The sequence below is a fragment of the Telopea speciosissima genome, chromosome 1 (assembly GCF_018873765.1).
Source record: "Telopea speciosissima isolate NSW1024214 ecotype Mountain lineage chromosome 1, Tspe_v1, whole genome shotgun sequence".
NCBI lineage: Eukaryota > Viridiplantae > Streptophyta > Magnoliopsida > Proteales > Proteaceae > Telopea > Telopea speciosissima.
In genome coordinates, this window is record NC_057916.1 from 12943912 (window position 1) to 12960785 (window position 16874).

General features: G+C 39.2%; 1 protein-coding gene across 2 annotated transcripts in view; it reads left to right on the forward strand.

Annotated features, from left to right (window-relative positions):
• The window catches only part of LOC122672882 (beta-hexosaminidase 1), a 58725-nt gene that overhangs the window by 2096 nt on the left and 39755 nt on the right, over positions 1-16874 (forward strand). For both annotated transcript variants that reach the window (XM_043870399.1, XM_043870390.1), the window contains exons 3-6: positions 3875-3910; positions 8568-8679; positions 8788-8858; positions 9000-9130. In XM_043870399.1, coding sequence (XP_043726334.1) covers positions 3875-3910; positions 8568-8679; positions 8788-8858; positions 9000-9130 — 350 coding nt within the window. The remainder of the gene's footprint in view (positions 1-3874; positions 3911-8567; positions 8680-8787; positions 8859-8999; positions 9131-16874) is intronic.

Sequence of the window (16874 nt, forward strand, 5' to 3'; positions counted from 1 at the left end):
GCTTCAAAAGACACAAAATGCTGGTAAGGGGTCCCGTATGATTCTACTTGCAGAGATTGATGAGCTTCTCGATTCTATCAGCTTAAAATGAAATACGCCTCTTGCTGTCCTCCTTACTCTAGATGAAGAGACGATAATGAAGTAGAACAACAAAAAAAAATGAAAATTAGAGAGATTAATAGAGAGATGTAGAGGCTTGTGGGTCCCCTGAGGGGGTTTCGCAGAGGTTTTGATCTCTCAAGTGTGAATGTGTTTTGTGTAGAAGCGGAGCTCTGTGGATGTACATAGGGAGGTAACGACAGATACAAATCCCTGTTGTATTCAATGAGGGTTGCGAAACCTCTGCTCCTTTCAACAAATCAATTCTTCTTTCCTCGCGTATGATTCGTGTTAGTTGGAACAGGTAGAGGGATAATCCAGATCTAAAAGAGAGAGAGATAAGAGAGGGTGGGGGTTTTGTCTTAGTTGGAAGTTCCAGATCTAAAAGAGAGAGAGGTTATGGGGATATGGGTATTCAAGACTGGTTGCGGTGGGGCAATTTAAAAGTAAAAAGTAAAATGAAGTGACGTGGGTGGGAGTGTAGGACGACTATTTTCAGTTATAATATATTATATCACAATCCCTTATCCTCACTATTACATATTATACATTAGTATTTGAGCCATGACGGTTGAAAGTTTTAATATTTTAATGGATTATGTATTCAGTCATTTCATAAAAAAAGACTTCATTCATGCGTTCGTTCATGTCAGTCAGGCGACCGTCCGCCTTCTCTTATGCATTGGGAACGACCGATTATTAATTGGTCGGTTTATGTGCCCGACACATTTAGGAATCGATCGTGTCGGTTACGGTTTTTCATCGGTCGGTACTGGTCGGGCCTACCGGTGCGGGCCAGCTATTGACACCCCTAGTCTGAAGTAAAAGAAGCTTTAAGAAAGATGAAAGTAGTCAAGGTACCAAGCCCAGACAGAGTTCCAATAAAAGTGTCGAAGAGCTTAGGTATCTATGGTTTATCTTGGCTAACAAAGCTATTTAACCCGATTATGAACACAAAGAGAATGCCAGATAAATAGAGAACCATTGTGGTGCCGAATTTACAAAAATTAATGTGATATTCAAAGCTGCAATAACCATAGAGGCATAAAACTAATGTCATACAATGAAGTTATATGAGAGGGTTATTGAAAGTTTGAAACTCACATGAGAAAGGAAACTACTATTTTGGAGTACTAATTTAGCTTTATGCCAAGAAGATCCACGATGGAAGCTATTTTCTTACTTAGGAGACTCTTGGAAAGATATAGAGGAGGCTAGAAGGATATCCATATGGTCTTTATTGACCTAGAAAAAACCTACGACAGAGTCCCTAGTGAGTTAATCTGACATATACTAGAGAAGAGAAGACTGCCATTTTAATATGTGGACATAATTAAAGATATGTATTATGGTGTGGTGACTGGTGACTAGCGTAAGAACAGTAGGGGCCAAGGTAGTGAGTTGAGTTCCCACTTACAAGTGGGCTTCATCAAGGATCAACCGATTAACCTTAAACCCATATTTGTTTGCGCTTATCATTGATGATTTGACCATAGACATACAAGATACGGTTCCTTGGTGTATAGTTTATGTTGATGATATTGTGTTGGTGGATGAAACAGAAACAAGGATTAACGCCAAGTTGGAGGTTATGGAGATCAACCTTGGAGTCAAAAGGTCTTAAGATAAGTAGAACAAAGACGGAGTATACGGTGTGTAACTTTAGCCACACTAGGATGGTTAAGGAGGTGGTGAATATTGATGAGTGGGAGATTTCTCAAAGTGATTATTTTATATATCGAGGCTCTGTTGTAAATAAAAAAGGTGATTTGGAGGATGATGTTTCCCAAAGAATTAAAATAAGATGGATGAAGCGGAGAGGTACGTCCGGAGTGTTGTGTGATTGGCGAATTCCTTTAAAGTTTAAAGGAAATTTTTATAGGATTGCCATACGGCTGACTCTGATGTATGGTGTGGAATGTTGGGCAGTTAAGAAGCGTCATATAGACAAACTAAGTGTGGTAGAGATGAGGATGTTGAGATTGATTTGTGGCAAAACTAGGAAGGATAAAGTGAGGGATGATCATATCAGAGTTGAGTTGGGAGTAACTCCAATACATTATAAGCTACAAGAGAGTCGTTCGAGGTTGCATGGCCATGTCCAACGGAGGTCTTGGGATGCTCCAGTTTGGAGGAGTGATGTGATCAGATTGAAGGAACTAAAAGAGTCAGGGGCAGGCCTAAAATAACCCTAAGTGAAGTGGTGAGGAAAGACATGCATAGCTTAGGTCTCGTATCTTGTATGACTTCGAATACAGCTGTTTGGAGAGCAATGATCCATGTAGCCGACCCCATTTAGTAGGGATAAGGCTATGTTATTGTTGTTGTGGCACTAGCAGGATTCTTTTTCTCTCTCTTATTTCTTCTACTTCTTTCTCTCTTCCCTATTTCTTCTTTCGTTTTTCCGAGCTACTGACTGATCTGCAGAACCAGCAAGTAATCTTATCAATCACTGGTGTTCCTGCTAGCTAGTAAGTTAACAAATCTGGGAACTAATCAGTTTTTACTCTTATAAACCAACTTTTTTCCTTTGAATGTGGTAACCTACTATTCTGATTTCCTGTGATCTTCTTATAGTTTGCATCAGATACTGATTTCAGATCTGAGATTTATGTTCATCGAACATTCTGTTATCATAATCAGATCTGTCTTCTCTGATATTACTAATGTTACTTCTTGTGCTGGTTGGTTGATATTCTGATTTCCTGTAATGTTGCAAGTCTGATTCCTGATTCTGTCTTCTAATATGTTCTATTGAATCACCACAATTCAGTGTTGACATTTATCTTCTGCTGTTAAATTCTGAGACTTATATTTTTGGTCCCTAGTTTCTAAGATAATCACATTTAAACAGTGGGCCTGTCAGCAGCGTATTGGAGATTAAGTTCTGATTTTTGGAATTCGGGTTTAAGGACTGCATTATCCTTCTTATATATGGGTCTTGCAGTAAAAAGGGCCTCAATGTTTGTTGCAGATACCAAAACTCTATAGGGCGGTTGCCGCTTTCAAGCCCGCAAACGGTGCAAACAGAGGTTTGGAACTCTAACCTAGGTTGGGCGCAGTAGCACCCTGCAAAGAAAACGGATGCGCGTTAGCACTTCTTACGTGACCAAACAAGGGATGAGGCCATTGATTGTCTCCTCAAAGGCAAAATTATTGTTGATTTTGCTTTTATTTGTTGATTAAGCCATTTGATTGTCTCTTCAAAGGCATGGTCCTGTCTTACGTTATGTCTTAAAAAGAACATTGGCAGGTGCTTTCAAGTCTCAACACTTTCAACTATCCTATTGGAATCCAAGGATATGACTGACATCCTTAACTGCACTAATTTAGTTGTTTAGACGAATGCCTCTCGAACTCTTATCTGCTGCTATTCAATGATTCAATGATTCATAGTAAATCACTACCTGTTTGATTTTATTTTTTAACTTGATAACATTAATTTATTTTTGAGTTCTGTATCTCCTATGGCACATAGTAGTTTGATCAATAGGACATGACATGGCAGAAATGAATTCATAGGTTTTGAATGACTGGTGATGTGAACGCAAGCATTATTAATTTTTTAGGGTAGAAATTTTGATTGAGCTTCTTCTTGCCTAAATTGTTAGAAGAAATTATTGTTCACTGATCTGTGTTATAAGTGCATGATTTCATTGAGGCATCCATAACCATGCGATTTTTTTTTCTTTGGGGGGGGGGGGGGGGGAGGGGGATTAGTCCAGGTGGTTTTGCTCTTGAATTAAGTATATCCTTTCTTACTTTTTTGTTGCAGGCAAATACTGTTTATGGGGCATTGCGCGGGTTAGAGGTATGGTAAATGATACATTTGTAACTGAGAGATTAGTTTTTCATTTTTTCATTAACTATTTGCTTATCCAATAAATAATGATTATGCATCTAACAACTCTATCTAATCCTCAAATGGTGTCTATAGAAATTTCTGGAATTACAATCTATAGTTGCATGTTCTTCATTGCTCACATACTGTTGAACTTGGAAAATTGAAGTCTATGCTAACTCTTTCTCAATCAGCAGAGTCTTGTTTGGGCTTGTGGAGATTTGAGAATAATGGCTTGCGACTTTATGATCACAACCCCTCTTTATTTATAATAGATGAGAGAACATTCTAGAATAGGTACAATGGCAGAAATACCCCTAGGACAAAAATACCCTTGAACCCATTTTACAACACTCCCCCTCAAGTTGGTGCATAAATATCAAACATGCCCAACTTGCTAACAATAGATACATAACTTTTACTATTAATACCCTTAGAAAAGATATCAGCCAACTGATTACCAGACTGAACAAATGGAATGCATATTGCTCCTTGCTCCAACTTTTCCTTGATTGAAATGACGATCGATCTCAATATGCTTAGTACAATTGCGTTGAATTGGCTTTTGAGAAATACTTATTGTTGATTTGCTATCACAGTATAGACGCAGAGACAGCTCAACAGGAATGCATAAATCATGAAGGAGTCCTTTGAAACCAAAGGAGATCACAAATACCATGGGCTATAGCTCGAAATTCCGCTTCTGCACTGGATCGGGCAATTGAAGCTTGCTTCTTGCTCCGCCAAGTCACTAAATTTTCACCAACAAAGGCATAATATCCTGAGGTAGACCTCCTGTCATCCGAACATCCTGTCCAATCTGCATCAGTGCGCCTCAACTCGTAAGTGACCCTGAGGAGAGAAGTGGACACTTTTCTCTGGAGCAGACTTTAAATACCTTAGGATCCTATATGCTGTCTCTAGATGAGTGGAATGAGGATCATGCATATACTGGCTCACCACACTAACTGCAAATGCTATATCAGCCCGTGGTGGGATAGGTATATCAAACGACCAACAAGTCTTTGATAGTTGCTTTTATCAACAGGATCTCCATCTTTACCTTTTAAGTGAGTATTTGGCTCCAAAGGGGTATCTACAGGCTTACACCCCAACATTCTTGTTTCAGTTAAATGGTCAAGAGTATACTTCCATTGTGAGAGGAAGATCCCTTGAGCTGAATGAGCGACCTCAATCCCAAGAAAATATCTTAGTTTTCCTATATCCTTGATCTCAAACTCTTTTTTTTGGGTGAATAAAAAATTCATTACCAAAGAGAAGTAATGCCGGACATTTGGGGGCTGCTCCTACTAGCCCTAGCCCAGGCCCAATTAGATACTCCAAAGAATGCCATTTCAGGCCCAAGCCCAAGCCCTACCAGCCCTATAATTAGTTTATTTATGTTTTATCTTTTAATTTTAGAGTTATTTGGCAGTTATTGCTGTAGAAGTAGTTATTAGGGGGCAGTTATTGCAGTAGAAGTAGTTGTTAGGGAGTTACTTTCTTCTCTTTATTTATTTATTTTGAGTTTTAAAAGATTGTATTTTGAGAAGGAATGAAGGAATGATGAACAGAATGGAATAATGAAAGAATGAATTGAAGTGAGTTTGTGTGCGAGTGCTCTCCTCCCCCCCCCCCCCCCTTCTTCTTCTTCTTCTCCGGTTTCTTCTCTTTTCCCCCCTGCAATTCTGATTTCTTCCTACCTTTTCTTTTTTCCTTTCTTGTCCCCCATCAGAAAGAGGACTACAACAACCCTCAAAGAGGGAAAGAAGGAAAAACAAATACAAATACACAAATGCTGGACCTCAAACAGATGAGCCGGAGGCCTAGAGAGAGGAGAGGGGGAGATCTCAGGAGACAACAATATGACTGTTCCTTTGGGATTCAATGCAAGAAAAGGGAGCAGCTGAGATCTTGGCTTAATTTCAAACGAAATGGAATCCCAAATCTGATTGAGAGTCCTAGAGTTGGAGGTCCATTTCCTGAGATTACGCTCCATCCAAATGTTGTTGATGACCGTACAAAAATCCAGCTTGCCTATCGAGTCACAAAGGGATTTCCCAGCGAAAGACATCCACCCAAATCCAGTCCCTGACAAAAGGCAGAATTCTTCGGCTTCTAGGCCAACATTTAGCTAAAATACCTTTCCAAATAGAGGAGGAAATAGGGCAGGCAAAGAAAAGATGCTCTATATCTTCGATTACATTTCAACAAAGGCAACACATAGGGGAGACAACGATCTGCCGATGGCGAAGGAAGGATTGCGTTGGGAGGCAGTTGGAGAAGACACGCCAGACCGTGTAACCATGGCGGGGAATATGATGCTTGAACCAAACGATCTTCCTCCAGGGAACCAAAGGGCCTCTAGATTGAATGAACTCCTAGGCAGCCTTGGAACAGAAAGGACCCGAAGAGACCGGCTACCAAGTAACACAATCACCTCTGCCAGCTGGCCTTCTGGGGATAGAAGGCAAGTCATTCCAAACGCTACGGAGCCCAGGGCGGAGAGAGCCAGGGGGTCCCAACCATCATGATGGATGATGTCAGCAACCAAAGAATGCCTAGAGAGACCCGAGTTGTAGATAGCTCTAGAGCTGATGACATGAAGGAATGCCTAGGGTGCCAGTGGTCCAACTAGTGAGAGGTTGATCTCATGGTTTAAAATATCAGCGCGTATCGTACCGTATCGGTTGGTGTCGATACGATACATACCGATACGTATCTATTTAAAAAAAAAAAAACAATGTATCGACTGTATTGACCGATACATGTTGATACGATACGATACGATACTATACGATACGATACAGCCGATATGTACTGTTCAATTTTTTATTATTTTTTTAAATGTTTCAGTACGTATCGATACGTACCAATACATACTGATATATACCAATACGTACTGATACATACCGATACGTATTGAACAGATGCCTTTTTCATATTTTACATCAAACACGAACCAACCCTTTGTTGCACCAAGAAATGTAGATGATTTGGCAAAAAATATCAAATCTGTGATTTTTTTTGGAATTTTCCCTCTCTAATAGACGAAACCAGTCGAAACTCACAAAATGGGTCGAAATTTCGGTCGAAACAGTGCTTTTATGTGCACTATTTTTATCGCAATCAGAAACTGAGTTGAAACCAAAATTTCAGCTGAAATGCCGAAATTCCGGTCAAAACCTTGCATTCCTACTGAGTCACATCCAGTTTGGTTTCGACCTTTGTTGAAACTGAATTATTTTGCGAAATCTCAGTAGTTTTGATCAAGATTTCAAACTATGCCTCCACCTATGACAGCAGCTCCACTGAGACAGACGATGGTGCCTGTCTAGCATTTCCTGTGGTATTAGCAGCGAAACACTAGGGTCGTGGCTGAGATTAAGGAAGTGTCATTGTTATAAGACTTGAAGAATGACATAAGATGGGGAAGTGTTCATCTCCACTATATTTCATTTCTTAGTAATGGGCCAAACCAACGTCTCATAAAGGAGAAATGTCTGTCCTCCTGACTTGATTCCAATTTTGTAGTCCAGTCTACATGAATTGATTTGGGTTACAATTGGGCAGGGCACATGGCATTTTGATCATCCTGTATTGCATCCTGCTGTCTCTGTGAAAAACATTGGTTCATAAATCTGAAAATGTAAGCTAGCTGTTATTACCAATTAATGGATGTGGTACTTTTTATAGAGTAGACATATGATTGTTGGTTTCATTTATAGTTGTGGTGGCCGTCTTTTTAGCCTGATATGTGTTGAGGTTTAGCTTCACTTTAATTGAATCTTTTTGTCAGAGAAAGGTGTGAGTCATAAATTATGACAGGATGTCAATAAGTGACTTATGAGTTATGACACTTGCTGCTTATTTTCAGGAATATCACTGTATAATATGTTAGCCTTTAGGTTTTACAAATCCAATGACATGATACTCATGTCATGACCCATAATCCATGCAAAAAGGGCTGAATGTATGGTCACGACCATAGGGAATGATAAATGGTTGAAAGGGAAACGTAACTTCTGCACATTGAGGCAGAATGGTTCTTTGTTCATTAATGCTCATGCAAAAAGGGCTGAATGTATGGTCACGACCATAGGGAATGATAAAAGGTTGAAAGGGAAACGTAACTTCTGCACATTGAGCCAGAATGGTTCTGTGTTCATTAATGCATTGCATAGTGTTTGGACCTTAAACTTGAAAGGAAAGAATCATAATCTCTCACTGATTCCTCCCCTCTTGCATTGGCACATTTCATATGATGTCATGCAAACAATTAATTATTGGCTGAAATTTCACAAGAGTGGTGATTAGTATAGACCTAATATCTCCTTCTTGAAAGTCCTGGTTCTTCTAGGAAATTATATTGTTCAAAACCTTTTGTCTGTATATGTGCGCTTAAGTGTTCCTTCTCCACTTCACTGGTTCTTCCAGGAAATTATATTGTTCCAAATCTATTGTGTTTGCATGTGTAATTGTATGGATCGATGGACAAATAGATGTTCTGCAGTTGTAATTTTGTAAATGAAACATGAACCCAAAAGTTCATCTACTTATCTGTGACCTCTCAGGTGGTCTGGTGGATACATGTCTCTAATTTACTTTCTAATCTCTCTCTTTCCAGACATTTAGCCAACTATGTAGTTTCAACTATGGAACTAAAAGTGTCGAAGTACACATGGCACCTTGGTTAATCCGAGATGAACCAAGATTTGTATTTCGTGGGCTTCTTCTTGGTACGTGACAATTTTAGTATGAATGAGGACTGAAATTTAAGTTCTTCATCCTTTTTTTTATTCTCTTAAAAATGCTCCTGTTATGTCATTATTTGTATTATTTTGCAGATACCTCAAGGCACTATCTACCTATTAGTGTAATCAAACAAGTAATTGAGTCAATGTCTTATGCTAAACTTGTAAGAACTTTTCTGCCTTCTTTTTTCTCTGACCGTTGCATTAACTTTTCAATAAGACATATGTATCTCTTAGTATCTCCCATTTTTTATTTTCTCAAATGTTCTGCGTTTACTCTTGCTATTGGGGATTGGATTCTGTAGAATGTTCTTCATTGGCACATCATAGACGAGCAGTCATTTCCTCTGGAAATACCTTCTTACCCAAATTTGTGGAAAGGTGCATATTCAAAGTGGGAGCGATACACTGTTGAGGATGCTCTTGAAATTGTCGAGTAAGATCTTAATATCTTATTCCATCTTCATATATCACTGGAGGTTTATACATATTTCAGCAGCTTCGTCCAAGTAATTTGTGATATATTAGGTTAAATTGAACAATTTCTTTTTTTATTTTTTATTTTTTAACCTTTGATGGCAAGGCAAAAAAATATTTTTATTGAGAGGAGAAAAGATAAGAATATAACTATGTGAATGAATAATTGAATATATACAAAGAGTGTCCAGAGAATTTCATACCATATACATACGATTCGGCGGAAGCGAATTAGAATTGTTGCAACCAATGAGAGAAACCACTCAAATCTCATAACGAAATTTAGGGTTTCGATCGGTACCTGAAACCAAGGTTCAAGATATCGGGTTTTGACTTGGTTTCGACCAGCCAGAAACCGAGATATGGTTGAAACTGATCGAAACCAGTGATTTTTCCCTAGCCAACTCGAGTTGGTGGTTTCGAGGCCCAGAAATGTTTTTTTTTTATCTGATTTTTTGTATACAACCTATTTATGACACTCTAAACACAATACATGAACTATTTTCACACAAAAATCACTCAAAATGGTGCTTGTGGTTTTTGACCCAAGTTTGATAGTGTATGTTGTTCTTGGACATTGGCTGGAAACCAGGAGTCCAGGACAGACACTTATTTATGCCTAATATCATTTAAGTAAATCGTTTTCATTTACTTAAGATATTTGATGCAGATTCATCATCCAAATTGGCTTATTTTATTAGGAATAAGTCTAGGATTGGGATATATATATGTTGGGCCTTTGATCCCAAGGGTTTTCTATATAATAGGCCACTTTAATGAGCCTAAACTAGGGGTATATAAGTTGCATACGGGATTAGCTCAATACTTAGTTTATTTTTATGTTTTTTAATTGAACCGGTTCAAATTGGTTGTATCCAATTTGTTCAATTTAAGTGATCATGTGACTTGGTTAAGTGGTCATGTGACAACTTAAGTGGTCATGTGATGTAAGTTGGGCTGGATTAGGACTCTATAAGTCCAGCCATGTTTTGAGTCTATTTCCTTTAGTATTCTAGTTTCCTAGTCAGTTTAAGTTACCTAATAGGTTAGGAATAGGGTTAGGCCTTTCCTTTTAAGTGTTTAAGTCTACTTTTGAGTCTTTTATTAAGGTTCTGAGGGGGTCAAGTATTGAACACGAATTTGATTAATAAAAAATATTGTTTTGCTGCCGTCTTTGTTGCTGCTGCTTCTCTCTTCAGAGACTGTCTTGTGTGTCATATCAAGACCCCCCCTTGTGAGTAATATCAAGCTTGAAGGACTGGAATCCCCAGTGACTCCTTGCATCTTGTAGATCGGGAGGTCCTCTCTTAGCTTTTCTTTAATCTGCTACTGTTGGAGATCAGTGTTAATTCAAGTAAGTAGTTTTATAATTCTACAATTTCATTCCTCTTCTTAATCCTCCACTTAACCCTAATCGATTCCCATAACCCTAGCCTCACTCTAAAATCTGTCCAGCCTTATCCCTCTACTCGATCTCAGTTGCAGCCCAATCTGTCCATCAAAACCCTAAATCCAATTCTGCCCTAAATTGCAGAATTTCGTAACTCATCCAAACCCTAACTTCTTTATACCAAAATAACCCCCCAGACCTGCCCATTAATACCCTATAAGCCCCTTTCCCAAAATCCTCCCCTAAACCCTAGATCCTGAAAACACTCCATTTTTACAAGGCCTCTAACCTAAACCCCTAGATTTCCAACTTCATCCAAATCAATCCAAACCTACACCAATAGACTCCTAAAAACCTGCACATCATTACCAAATAAAACCCTAGCTCGAAACCCTAACCCTAACCCTAATTCTGCCCTAATTAGCCCTAGCTGTCCCAATTGGCCAACCTTGTTTGGTGATCCTATTACCCTGGTTCCTAGTGGGACTAATACTACCTAGGACTACATTAATATTATTCGCAAATAAGTAAATGCCCCCTATTTGAATTCAATAAAAATAGTTAAAAAATCAAATTCCTAAAGGATAAAAAGTCAACCCCCCAGTTCAAGAACAAAGACTGGATTTTCGGCAGTAGGTGCAATTTTCAAATTTCTAATGCTGGGGCTTTCTCAAATCTATAAATTCCATAAATCTTAATATGGTAAAACATTGCTAAAAACCAAAAGTGCAGTAAAATATTCATTTGTTTTGGTGTTTAAAAAAAATATATTCATTCAGAGCCATTTTGGCAGCATTCACGCACACCAAATTAACTTTGACCAGAACATAACTCCTTCAATATAAATCAGATTTAAGCAATCTTTGATTTGTTGGAGGAAACTTATCTCTGTGTGTGTTATTCTTGAATGATCTTTCACCATTGAATTCCCTCCGGAAAGGCCTCCATACCCTGAAACTTAGTAGCCAGAGCCTACCTAATGATATATGACTCCATAACAGCGATCAACTTATGGTAGCATTTGGATTTGTCAAAAGCATTCACGTGCACCTATTTCTTTCCTTTCCATATTCCCCAGGAAACTCCATTAATGATTATGTAACATAGAACAGATGCTCTAGGATTAAGGTCCAATCCATCCATGCTGTATCAATCATAAACACATCATCTTTTTGTTGTGTAATTTACCCTGGACAAGGTAGAGGTAACAATTAAAAGTAAATTTTCAGGTCCAATCCAACCCACAAATTTTTTTTTTGGGTGAATAAAGAATTCATTACCAAAGAGAAAGAGGACTACAAAAAGCCCCCGAAAAAAAGGGAGAGGAGAAATACACAAATACACAAGCAGACCCAACCTCAAAGAGGGGTGGCAGGAGGCTGGAAAGAAATGGGGGGAGGGAGACCCCAGGAAACAACAATATGCCTATTCCTTGGGGTATCATTACAAAATATAGCAGTAGTAGAGAGCTTGGCCTGTGTCACAAATAGAGGATCCATCGAAGGTCATGTCCATCCAGATCCATTCCCTTGAGAAGGGTAAGATTCTTCGACTACGAGGCCAGCATTATGCTAGGACGCCTTTCCAAATATAAGCAGAGAGAGGGTAAGAAAAGAATAGATGTTCCAAATCTTCCACAACATTCTAGCAGAGGCAGTACAAAGGAGAGATCGGGATCTAGCGGAGGCGAAGAAAGGACTGTGTTGAAGACACTCCAGCTTTAGTGGTACAAACAAATTTAAGCATGCAAACTGACATAAAGTGTAACGATATATAAACTAATAATCAATCAGCACAAGAGATTGAAGGACAGAAGAGAAGAGAAGAAGAAGAAAAAAGCTAGGATAGATTGAATAATTTTATGGTGGTCTGCCAAGATCTGTTTGTGCACTCTGTTAGCATAGTCAAAACAGGAAACAAATCCTAGTCATATAAGCAGATTCCCTACCTAGACTACAAGACTAGTTGCCTACCTAATCTAATTGCTTAACATAAAAGTATAGAAAGAGACAAAGAAGTAAACAAAATATACCACGATAGGGACACTCCCCCTGTCGTGGTCAGCTATCCATTTAAGAGGTACCCCCACAATACAACCTTTAACAATCCTCAAGCTGGAGCATATAGGTCACCCATGCCCAACTTTACACAACCTTTCCGAAAAGCAGAACTAACCAGAGGCTTGGTAAACACATCGCCAAACTGATCAGTAGAAGGCACGAAGGGAGTAACAATCAATTTCTTCATGATAGCGCTCCGCACAAAATCACGGTCAACTTCATTATGCTCAGTTCTCTTATGAAACATTGGGTTGCTAGCAATGTAGATAGCAGCTTGATTATCACAATACATCTTCATAGGTTGGTAACTAGAAACCCCAATTCTTGAAGCAGCACCTCAACTACATTAACTCAGCTGTAGTATGAGCCATCGCTCTATACTCGGCCACAATTGTTTGCTTCTTGCTTCTCCACGTGACAGGATTGCCACCAACAAATGTGCAATATCATATGGCAGACGACCTATCGCCATCAGCACCAGCCCAGTCAACATAGGAAAATCCTACCAAAAAAAGATTATGATAAGGACGATGAATGAGCCCCTTTCCTGGAGGCCCCTTTAGATACCTTAAGATACGACACGCTGCCTCCTAGTAAGCCTTGTTTGGAGACTACATAAACTAGCTAATAACACCAACAACGATGGATATGTTAGGCACTTAGGCGTAGTGACAGTTAGATAAATAAGTTTCCCTGCTAATCTCCTATACCGGTGCTTATCATCAAATTCTTCACCATCATTAATCCTAAACTTTTGATGTGGATCCATAGGAGTGTTAATTGGTTTAGAGACAAACATACCAATCTCAGACTAGAGTTCTAACACATACTTTCTTTGAGATGGACTAATTCTTTTCTCACTCCGTAGTACTTCAATGTCGAGAAAATACCCAAGGACACCCAAGTCTTCCATCTGAAAATATACTGATGTAGATAAGATTTCACTTCTGCAATCCCTGATGCATCATCCTCAGATACCACTACTACCACTTCAGAGCCATGGTGTCGTATAAATACAGAATGGTCAGAGCAACATTGTGAAAAACCGCAACGAGTAACAATGGAGCTGAATTTGTCAAACTAGGCTTGAGGTGATTGTTTCAACTCGTAGATGGCCTTGTTGATGCAGTACCAAGTGTCCATACCCGAAGGAAGAAGAAGAAGAAGAAATAGCTATGAAAGTAGGCTTAGGTTGGGAGCCAGAGATTAGGTTTGCATTGTTAGCATTTTCTTTACTTAGTTTATTTTTCTGTTTTTAAATTGAACCGGTTCAAATTGGTTGCATCCAATTGGTTCAATTGGTTCAATTTAAGTGATTTAGTTAAGTGTCTTTTAATTTAAGTTAGTAGGGTCAAGTAGGTCTTTTCACTTTAAGTTTTTAAGTTATTTTAAGTATAGCTACACCCTTCCATGATTTATGAAGGAGGTGTTTAAATTATATTAGGTTTTGGCCTATGGCCTTTATTATAAAAGATTAAATCGTGGGAGGCTTCCCCACAGTTGAATATTTGAGAGAAAAACAGAATTGTTGGCTGCCATTGTTGCAGCTCTTTTGCTCCTTGTGAGTGTGCATCTTTGTGGTTCTATCAAGGTGGAAAGGGATTGGTAGAATCCAATCGACTCCTTACACCGTGACGGCTGGGAGGATCCTTTACAGCTGGAAAGTGGTTCTATCCTTCTATCACAGAGCTGCTGCCTCCATTGAAGATTCTTCAAACCAGTAAGTTAGTTTAATTTTTTTGCAGTTATCCTTCTTTCCTAATCCTCTACAACCTACCCTAATCACCCCCAATCGATCTCCATAAGTTTGGTTTAATTTTTCTGCAGTTATCCTTCTTTCCTAATCCTCTATAGCCTACCCTAATCACCCCCAATCGATCTCCATTAAGCCCTAAGTTTTTTAAACCCTAAATTCTCTGTTCAGCCTAATTCCCCCATTAGTTTGCATTCAAATTTTAACCATAGATCCACTGAACCATCCCCTCCACTCGATCCAGCTTTGAGTCCCTCCCATCCATCATAACCCTAAAATCTGTCATCTCCCACAAAACCCCAAAACCCTAGAAATTCCATCCAGCAACATCTGGCCATCAAAACTCCATCATATCACAGCCGAACCATCATCTCAATGGCCCTAACACTCGATCCAAGCCCCTCGACAGAATGCTCTTCCCAAACCCTAATTTCAACCTAAATTCTAAAATCCAAAACCCGAAACCCTAACCCTAAAATTCTGAATTTTAATTTTTTAATTAAAACTTCATCAAACCTATACCATTTACTTCTCCTAGACCTGCCCATTAAAACCATACAAGAATTACCCCATTCCCCCAAGCCTAACCCTAGAAATTGACCTAAAAACCCTAATTCTGCCCATTCGAACCAGCAGCCCCTTTTGATCCTATTGCTTGGCCTCTAGTAGGATCTCTCTCCTATCTAGAGCTACATTAAGTGGTATCAGAGCTCATGGCTGACCCCATGGCTGCAATGATCAAGATGTTCCGGAAGTTTGCTGCTGAACAAAGGGCTGCAATTGAAGCCCAAAAGGTTTCCACTGATGCAATCATGGCTAGATTGCAACAATTGGAAGAACAGAGAGTCCCCCCTGACAGAGAACAATTTACCCATAGATGAAGACAGGTACCAGCTCCATTCGGTGGTATAGAGGCTACCTGACAGAGATGGGGATCCTAGAGATGATTACAGAGATCACAGAGATTGTTATGACAGAGCGAAGAAGAGCAACATCAAGGCCCCTGGAAACGACAATGTTCCTTGGGGTATCAACAAGAGGAATATGAGGAAGCATGTGAAGTCTAGAGCTAACATCAAAAGAGATGGCTTTCCAAATCATATCCAAAGAGCGAGAATTGGAGGTCCATCTTTGAAGATTCCGCTCCATCCAAATGTGAGAAATAGCGGCCCCGAACACAAGCTTGCTGGTGGTATCACAGATTGTATTACCTGAAAACACCCTACTCAACCAAAGCCACTCCCTTGCAGCCATGGATTTTTGAGTGCAAGAATGAATACCTTTCCGTAGAGCAACCGGTAAGTCAGTAGGAACCTCAGTACTAGGATTAGACTATATGGTGGGCTGGGTAGGAACTGAGGCTGAAGTGCGAGGCATGATCTTGCGCCACTGATATACCTGTAGTGGAGGAGGTTGTGATGTAGTGACAGTAGCATCATCAAATGACACACAAGAACGGAATAGGGGATACATGATTAGTATCTGCAGTAGATGTCAGTGAAGTAGCAGGAAAGAATAATATGATGTATTCTCAAAAAAGGTGACATCAGCATTGACAAACGGCTGATGAGTAATAGGATCATAGCACTTGTACCCTTTCTGAGTTCTAGAGTAACCAAGACAAATATATTTGATCGCCCGGGGAGATAATTTATCAATGTGAGGTTATAAGATATGAACAAAACACACGCAACGCATGACCATCGCCAGAATAGTAATAGGGGAGCAATAGGATATAAAATGGAGAAAGGTGGTTGGTTATCTAGAACAAAAGAGGGCATCCTGTTAATTCAGAAACAAGTAGGGAGAACATCATCACACCAGAAATGTTTAGGAACATGCATATGAATCATAAGTAATCAAGCAAATCTCTAACAAAAATGTCTATTTTTCCATTCAGCTACCCCATTTTGTTGGGGGTATACGAACATCTCATTTGATGATTCATATCATTAGCCAAACAAAAATCAGGAATCTCACGCTGATTGTATTTAAGAGCATTATCAGATTGGAAAATTTTAATGGAAACATCAAACTGAGTTTTTATTATATGATAAAAAGTTTTTAAAAACAATAAGAAACTCGGAATGATCTTTCAACATATATACCCAAGTTAAGCAGGAATGATCATCCTCAAAGGGGACAAAATAAGAAAAGCCTAATCTATTACTGACACGCAGGTACCCCAAATATCAGAGTGAATTAAAGAAAATAAAGATGGACTCCTAGACACACACTGAGAAGGAAAAGACAACTGATGTTTCTCGAGTTCACAAGCTTCACACTCAAGACAAGAGACAGATTTGCAATTGGGAACCATAAGCTGAAGCTTGGATAAAGATAAATGCCCCAGGCGAAGATGCCATTAAAGAGGAGAAGGTCAACTAGTTGTAGCAGCAACAGTAGACGGTCTAGTGCCATCCAGATAGTATAGTCTAGCCTGCTCAAGCCCTCCACCAATCATCCTCCTGGTCTGAGGGTTGTGAAAGACACAATAAGA